The following is a 9060-nucleotide window of genomic DNA, read 5'->3' on the forward strand; positions in this document are numbered from 1 at the left end:
AGTCATCATCTTTAGTAATTTTTTTATTCAGTTTGTTTTAGGTGGTGATGTTGTGGATATTGGAGTTTTAGGAGATTTGTTGGTGTTTTGCAAATGGTGATGGTTGTGGTGGTTTTGGTAGCAATGGTGCTGGCAAAGGTGATGCAATTGGTAATGGTGGTGGTTCTATAATGGTTTGAGGTTGTGGTGATTGTGTTTAGGTGGTGAGGTAGTGTCCTAGCAGGTGATGGCGGTGGTTGTGGTTGCGATCGTACCGGCGGGGATGTTGTAGTTGGTGGTGATGGTTTCAAGTCGTGGTGGTGATTTTGGTGGTTATTTCAATTGGTGATGTGGCATTCTATTGGTGGTTGTGGTGGAGTCGATGGGGTCAGATTTTGAGTGATTGAGGCAAACAAATTGGTTAATCTGTAATCAATAAATAAATATGTAACCTAAAAAATGTGATAGTGACTTACAATTTATTAAATTGTTAGTAGTAAATTGGATTTGATGGTAGCAATTTTGTTGGCAGTGATGTTGTGGTGGTGGCGGTGATGACTTGTGAGGGTGGTTGCAAGTGCCCGTGGTAGCAGTGGCTGTAGTGATAGTGTTGGTGGTGATGATATGTGACTCATTATTTGGTATAATTGACAAACTATTTGGTTTACCTATGACTAACTATTTAACTTGGACCTTAAAATTTGATAATTTGTAACAAAAAATTTGAAAATGTGTGACCGATAGATAAACGGTGACATATTTTTTTTATTCGTGACCAATAAAATAAATTGTGAATTATAAATTTTTTGATTTATGATTTCGAAATAATTTATAACCAATTAATTTGATATTATGTGACCAATAAGTAAGTTGTGACTATAATTATATACCTGCAACCATTAGTTGTGACCTCATTATATTTAATTAATAAATAAATACCTTATTTTTGTATTTTTAAATTTAAGGCCTGAAATTTGATTTGGTGATGCTTAATACCCAATTTATGATTTTCCCCCCCTTATTTTTTAAGCAATTAATAAAATAAGCCAAAGGGGGAGCAAAAAAATGAACCAATCCATGACGATGGATTCATAAAATATGTAATTAGAAAGTATATTTAGTCCCTATTTGGTAAGGATTAAAATTTAGATCCTAATTTAAGTCATAGTCACCAATTAATTTTAACAATATATTTCATGGAACCCACAACTTTTCAACTACATATTATATCAAATTCTATCAAAATATAATAAAAATTTGATTTTAATCCACATAAAGCAGGGGCTTAACTTATAATTTAAGTTGTGCCAAACATGCGCAAGTAATTTATAAGCATGCTGGTCCTTCGATTGTACAACGAAAAAGATCTTGACCAAAAATTCACATCAAAACTTTTTATTTGGTGCAACTAGGGATTTCAACCTTGTGAGATCCTAAATTCCGAATGGGTTCCGTGTGTTTTGAAACGTTCGATGTACCATTTTTTTTTCACGTAACTCAAATTTAGAGGACATAATATTTATCTTTACATGGATTGAAAGTTGTGCTTAAATTTAATGTTTTCATATTCACATATTTAATTAGATTTTGGACTTTAGAACCTCTTGTTTGAAACATGAAAGAGTCCAGCCTAATTGTCCAAATTCTCAAACGAAAGTCCAAAATAAAATTCTCGTAATATTCCATGTGAGAGCAATCTACACCGTTAATTTCAAACATATCCACGCCAGATTTTCCACGTGAGAAGGATTGATGTGCATCCAGAATGTATTCTTGAAATGAGTCATGCTACACTTACAATGTTAGGTTACAAAGTTGGGTTACAAAATAACATCCACACCAATTATTTCAAAAACAAATTTTTAAATCATTTCAAATCAGTAGCCTACATTTTGCCAACACACTTGGTATCTTCACTTTTGTAAAACTACTTTGTAAGAGTAGCTTTATTCTCTTGAAATAAATAGGCCACTTTTCGTTTGCTTAAAGCAATAAAATTATTCCCGTAAATGGATCCAATAATATTCTTACACGTATTTTCCTTTATTTTAGTACAAATATGATGGAACAGTTACAGGGAAATTTCCTTCAAGTTTCATTTCTCTCTATTGTGGAAACTTCGCAGTTCTGCATTTTCATTCGGGTGTAACAGAAACACAAAATATTTGTGCATTAAATGTTGTAAAAATTCATAGCCGGTGAGTTTTGTCTCTTACTCAAGTGCTCTTAAGTGAAATAGTTTTGAGATTTTCGAGTTTTGATTCATTTTTCGAAGTTATGTGCATGTATCGGATGTTAATTTGCGGAGATATCTAAGCGATGTTCATATCTACTGCATATTTGACAGAAAATCGAGAATGAGGAACGAAGAGCGAAATACGTCGCCGTACGGGCGTCAAGAGAAGGATCTTGAAATGGGTACCAGTAGCACCGACTTCCATGATGATGACGAAGTAGGTTCTGGACCGTTTGATATAGTTCGAACCAAAAGTGCTCCAGTCGATCGGTTGCGTAGATGGAGGGTAAGTTATTCACACCTTTATTTTTTCATTTTCTTGCGATTTTATTTATTTTAATGTTATTTTTGAATGCTAAACAAACAACATATTCTTTTGCACCCGTTCTTGTTCTAAAATGTTGATGAAGAACGAGGAAATAACCCACAACAAAAAATCGTCAAAATGGATGGTTTGAACACGATGAATCGTTGTCCTCAAATGATGATATTTGTTGTCATTGTGATAAGCGCTTGAAAGCTTTAAGATGCAAATAGTTTGTTGGAGTAATCAAATCCAAGTTTGAATCAAACAAAACAGAACATGGGAATGAACTTATAACAAATATTGAAACTTGGTTTGATCTTCTAATTTAGAAGTTATTGAAAGAATTTCATGTTTTTGAATATATTTTCCAACATTAAAACCATTGTTATATATAGTGATACAACCTCCATGCACGAAATGGTGCCAAAAACAAGTCAACTAATTGCGGGAACATCCAAAATTTCACCAAAATTCAAATCCACTATGGTCAAAATTTTATATCGAGCGATCATCCAGATCACCAAAATTAGTTTTGGTTTTTAAAAATGATGTCTGGGTAGCCCAGGCCAATTTTTGGCCCCCGTCATTTTTTCTTCTCGTTTTGTTTTGCTTATTTTTCTAATAGTTGATTACTTTCAACACTTCTAAAATTATATCTCGTTGTATATATTGAACAGTATTCCAACAATCACNNNTAAGTGAAATTATTCCATCTTCGATTAATTTCCTCACACAATCATGTCTAAGACTTGTATACAAGATAAATATGGAAGAATTATAATTTTTCCAATGGAATTTCATACATTAAATCCCTAAATCATTCAGTTTCTTTTTCGATTTCAACCAATGACACAAATTTGGATTACATAGTTGAGTGTGTAATACATATTTGTTTTTTGGATTTCCAAGAAACCGTTCCTCCTCCAAGAGTAAACATCCAACGCGAGGTGGATTTATTCTTGCCTACTGTGATATCCAATTAGCATCGGTAAATCCTTCTAGGCTTGCTAGGAATTTAGAATATTGGAGATCTAGATCCTTGGTTTTCTTCAAATAACCAAGAACTTTCCCAATAGCATTTTCCATTTGTATTACTATTAGGGATGACAATTGGTTCGTTGGCTTAGGCTGCCATGGCTTGGCCCGAAAAGAGCCTGAGCCGGCCCATGTGGTTCGCCAGCTCAAACTCACGGGCTTAATTTTAAAAACATAAAAAAAATTAAAGGTAGTATAAGGCAGCAGCCTGCCACCTTAAATAAGGTAGTTGTTACCAATTTTAAGGCAGCACGGTGCTACCTTTATCTAAAACAAAAAAAAAACGAAACGATAAAAAAAAAATCGAGCCTGCCCGACTTGGCTCGGTAAGGCTGGAGCCGAAATCTCGGGTCGAGCCTTGATTTCTTGGTTGAGCAAAAGCTCAGCTGGGCTCAAGCTCGTAAAAAAATCGGACCATTTTACTCTAGCCGAGCTCGACCCTCGAGTTTCGGCAAGCGAGTTGGCTCGACTCAGTTCAGCTCAGCTCGTTGACACCCCTAATTACTAACAAACCTACTAAGATTACTAATTGCAAGTGCTATGTTAGGTCTTGTACGTTACACAACATACATTAAACTTCTTCTAGCACTGATATGCTCAAGTTATGCTATTGTTCTTAAATCATTTTTAACAGGTTTCAAACTTTGATCAAATGGAGTATTAGCCTCTATAATGTTCAAGTGTTTGAACTTATTAATCACATTCTCTACATAATGTAATTTGTTCAACATATAACCTCACTAGTCTTGGTAACTTTGATACCTAGTAAAAAGAATGTTTGATACCCAAGATTAGTCAAGAATCAAATAAACCAACAACACATCACACACAAAATTACAGAAACTAAAAATCAACACAAATGAATTTTTCAACCGAAGCCCCAGAGGTTCGATGACCACATCTAACGTCTAATCCCTTGTTGAGCATCCATTATAAATGGATAAAGTTCGATTGCACTATTAGCCCAAAATATGGTAGCCAAATTATAATCGGTTCAGAAAACAACAAGATAAAGTCACGGACACTTATCTTTACAAGTGAGCTAAGATGGATCCACGCCCTATCACCAAGAATCACATTAGAAACTCAGTTCTACATTTACCTCCACAGATCAACATAATCCCTTAGATTAACATCAAAAATCACTCAGAAATATAAAGTAAACACTCGATCTGAATTATCCCTCAAAGATTTCATCATTTACACACTTAGATCACTCAAAATGTGAAACCCTAGTGAGGGAATGAGGCTCTCTCTCTCCACAGCAGAGGAATGGATGAAACAAGAAAATGAATTGATTTGTCTATCCAAAATGCCAGATTAGGTTATAAATCAAAAGAGTCTAAAAGGCTCATCAACCGGTTAGGAGAGTGCCACATGTCAGAGATCCAGCCGTTAACATTCATTTAAAGAGTAGTCAATATGTAAAAAACGTTTTCATCTTATAAAATTGTGGAAGCACACTTTTACTAAGCATGTTTATAGTTCGAACCACAACATCTAGTATTGTATCCACTTAACAAAGATCTTTCATTTTGAATATGGAAGACAGAAACCTCTTTATTTTCTTTATAGCTTGCATTTAATTACTTATAATCAACATGTCATCCACATATAAATAAATAAATACAATAGTATTATCACAGAATTTTGAAAATCAACATTTATCTATACTATTATATTCAAATCCAAAAGACATTATTGCAAAGTCAAACTTGTCATGTCATTTCTTCGGTGCTTATTTTAATCCATTTATGGATTTTATTAACTTGCATATTTTATCCTCATTTCAGGTTAAAAAAAAAATGCTCAAGTGTTCCATATAAACCTCCTTATCGAGATCTCCATTTAAGAATGCTAGCTTAACATCCAATTTATATGTATGCAAATCATAGATAGAAGCTAGGGCCAATAAAATCCTAAATAATGTTAATTGTGCAATTGGTTCATACATGTCAAAGTAATCTATTCCTTATTTTTTATCGATACCCTTTGGCCACTAACCTAGCTTTAAAGGTAATAAGAGTACAGTCCACATTGTACTCCTCCTAAATATCCATTTGTTTCCTATAGGTTCTGATCCATATGGTAAATTTAACTAATTCCAAAGTATTGTTTGACATTATTTAATTAATGTCATCACTCACAGCATCTTTCCCAAAAATATTATCTCTAGATGACATTGCATTCTGATAAGTTTTAGAATTGGTTTCAACTTGAAGAATATATGGCGTAATTCTAGTGACTCTCTTCTCATTTTCGTCAACCAAATAGAAGGAAATAAGTTGAGAGTCAAATTTATCAAGTCCTAGCACTGTGATGTTCACTTATTTCAACATTCTCGAAAAATATTTCTACTTGTGATCTTGCAGAATTAGGAATCTCCACTTGAGGTTCTATTAAAGAATTATTATTTGAAGATAACAAATACTCAAAGAACTCTACTTTTCAAGATTCAATAATGACATTGTTTTTCAAGTTTAATAAACGATATACCTTGTTGTTTTTGCGTATGTCCTACAAAAGCGCATTTAATTCCGCTCCGACTTAACTTAGTCCTTTTAGGATCTGTGTACTTACTATAAGTATACAAAATACCCCCACACTTAGAAATAAACAATGTTAGGTTTTCTCCATTTCCCTAATTCTCTTTAATCTTTTAGAAGGAATCTTATTAACTTTATGACATGAACTTAATAAAGCTTTACCTCATAAGTTAGATGGATATTTAACACTTAATAACACAACATTTGTCGTTTTAACCAGTATCCTATTCTCTCAAACAAATCATTGATTTGTTTGAGTGTTCTAGAGGCACTACTTTGATGGATTATACCATATTGTTCGTACAAAAGATTAAATTTCTTAGAGAAGTATTCACCTCCCCTATCACTTCTAAGAATTTTAATCTTTCTATTTAATTGGTTTTCTACTTCGACTTTGTATATTTTAGACATGCTAAAGGCTTCATCCTTATATTTCATAACGTAGATATAGCAAAACCTAGAATGATCATCTATAAATGTTATGAAGTACCTTCCCTTGTTAACATTTCAATTAATTCACATATGTCGGAATGAATTAAGCCTAATAATTAGGTATCCTTTCAACACTATAAAAATGTTTCTTAATCATTTTAGACTAAACACATAATTCATATTTATTATATTCTATATTTTCATATGAAATTATTCCGCTTTTTAACATTTTTTTAAAGTTAAATATCGAACATATCCTAGCCTATTATGCCATAAATAAATAGACTCAACAACACAATTTAAATATGTAGTTTTGTTAATATCATTGTCAATAGTACAAAATTTGACCATTCTATCACTAGAATAACCTTTTCCCAACAAATCACCCCTAATAAGGTTTCTATTCATGTCCGGTACATGTAAAACATTTATTAACTTGACCTTGCCGGATGTGAATTGTAAGTCTACCTTCCTTTGTTAACAACTTTTGATTGAACTTTATTGCCCATTTGAATATGTTCGTCATCCACCCCATGATAAAGTTGGAAAAGTGATCTGTCATAGCGTACATGTATGGTGGCGTAAGTATCATAACACCATTCTTAAACCTTTCCTTTGACCGTATTCACAATGCTTAGGGTAGCAATGATGTCTATGGGGTTCACTTTGCCTTCTTGCGTTAGTTATTTGTGATTTCTATAGTCCAAATTTGTCACACACATAAAAAGAAACTTTAAATTTCTTCTTGTTCTTTTTATCTTTGTTGGGGATTTGAGGACTCTCTCTTCTTGGAATCCTTGTCATATTTGTTTGGTTGGAAGTGCACTTATGAGAATATTCATTCCTATCTCGTGCCATTGACTCTCCCTCAATACGAAGATTTTTTTGATCCATTTCAAAAAGTAATCTTGAGAATTGTGAAAATTTTTCTTGCTATGACATTTCCATTAAGATGGCCATTTTGCAATGATTGTACCAATTTGGAAATTTTCGAAAAGATCAATCTTCACATCCTTCACTTTATCAACAGTAACTTGCAACTCATGGACTTGTTCCTAGCAAAGGCAAGTTATTCAAAAATTTGAAATCAAAATACTTCGAAATTAGAAATTTTCGGTACTTTCCTCCTCGACCTTGTATTTGTTTTCCAACAATTCCTATATCTCCATTGCTATGGTATTGTCTGTACAGAGATCATAGATGTGCATGAAGAGAGCGTTCAGAATGCGTCCTCTCCATATCAATTCATCTACTTGTCTCTTCTTCCTTATCGCTCTTGTTTTGTCGATGTCATCTGGGGTTGGTTCCAATTTTGGATCCCATATGTAGAAGATCTTCAAAGTATTAGCGTATTATTAGAAGTTTATTATTTACTTACCACTAATTAGGCAGTTTCTTTGTAAATAATAGCCAGTTTTCATGTATATTTTGTATCCTTAAATAACCCTATAATATTCTATAAAGCAAAGGCAGTACACACGAGAAAGACATTCCACAAAATTGGCACAAAGTTGTGAGAAGAAACTTCAACTTATCCCTCCATCTTGTAAAATTTGAATCTATCTAGTCTCACAAGGTCTTGATTCATCATCTTTATCATAGCTATGATTGTCTCGTTCTCCATATTAAGAATATCGTTTGAGATTGTCATAAAAAGTTGATGAAGAACAAGGAAATAGCCAACAACAAAAAAGGTCAAGATGGAAGGCGAACATGATTATGTACTGTTGTCCTTAAATGATATTTTCCGCCATCGGGATAAGTGCTTGAAGGTTTTAAAATGCAAATAGTTTGTAGGAATAATTGAAACCTTAATTCAAGTTTGAATCAAGCAAAATCAAATTTGGTAAGGAACTTTTTAAACTAATATTGAAACTTGGTTTGATCTTTTGATTTGGAAGTTAATCAAAGAATTTGATATTTTGGATATGTTTTTCAATATGAAAACCATTTATATATATATTACTACAATCTCCCTGCACGATATGGTGCCAAAGAGAAGAATTCAAACCAACAAAATTCAAACTTTTATACTAGACGATCATCCAATTCACCAAAATTAGTTTTGGTTTTAAAAATGATGGCTAGGTAGCCCAGGCCAATTTTTGGCCTCCATCACTTTTCTTCTCATTTTGTTTTTGCTTGTTTTCTTCATAGTTGATCACTTCCATCTGATGTGAACCCGGTTAGCAAGGTTGTTATCGAACCCACAGGAATTGATACAAGATCCCAATAACACCCAAATACGACCAAGGTTTAGGATTTAACTTCTGAACAATAAACCAAGCAATCGAAGTTATATTAAACCAACGACCTCTTGATCACAAAGTCTCAAAATCTCACCTGGATTGTGGACTTGAACCAATAAATTTATGAACAAAAAAATCTAGCAAGAACGATGCTTGAAAGACCCCTTCATTACATAACCTAAAGATCCAACCAGATTTTTTTGAACGCCACAAAAAAATCACTTTCTTGATAAGTTTGATTTGCCCATTGAAGAACAAGATAATTGAAGCGAAAAG

At 33.2% G+C, this 9060-nt stretch overlaps 1 protein-coding gene across 1 annotated transcript in view; it reads left to right on the plus strand.

Moving 5' to 3' along the window:
- Window positions 1–2059: 2059 nt before the first annotated feature.
- LOC111403839 (calcium-transporting ATPase 8, plasma membrane-type-like) overlaps window positions 2060–9060 on the plus strand; it is a 45842-nt gene continuing 38841 nt past the window's right edge. The window contains exons 1-2 of the mRNA XM_023032466.1: window positions 2060–2177; window positions 2327–2501. Of these exons, the coding sequence (XP_022888234.1) occupies window positions 2337–2501 (165 nt within the window). The 5' untranslated portion in view covers window positions 2060–2177; window positions 2327–2336. The remainder of the gene's footprint in view (window positions 2178–2326; window positions 2502–9060) is intronic.

Source organism: Olea europaea, chromosome 11 (assembly GCF_002742605.1).
Source record: "Olea europaea var. sylvestris chromosome 11, O_europaea_v1, whole genome shotgun sequence".
NCBI lineage: Eukaryota > Viridiplantae > Streptophyta > Magnoliopsida > Lamiales > Oleaceae > Olea > Olea europaea.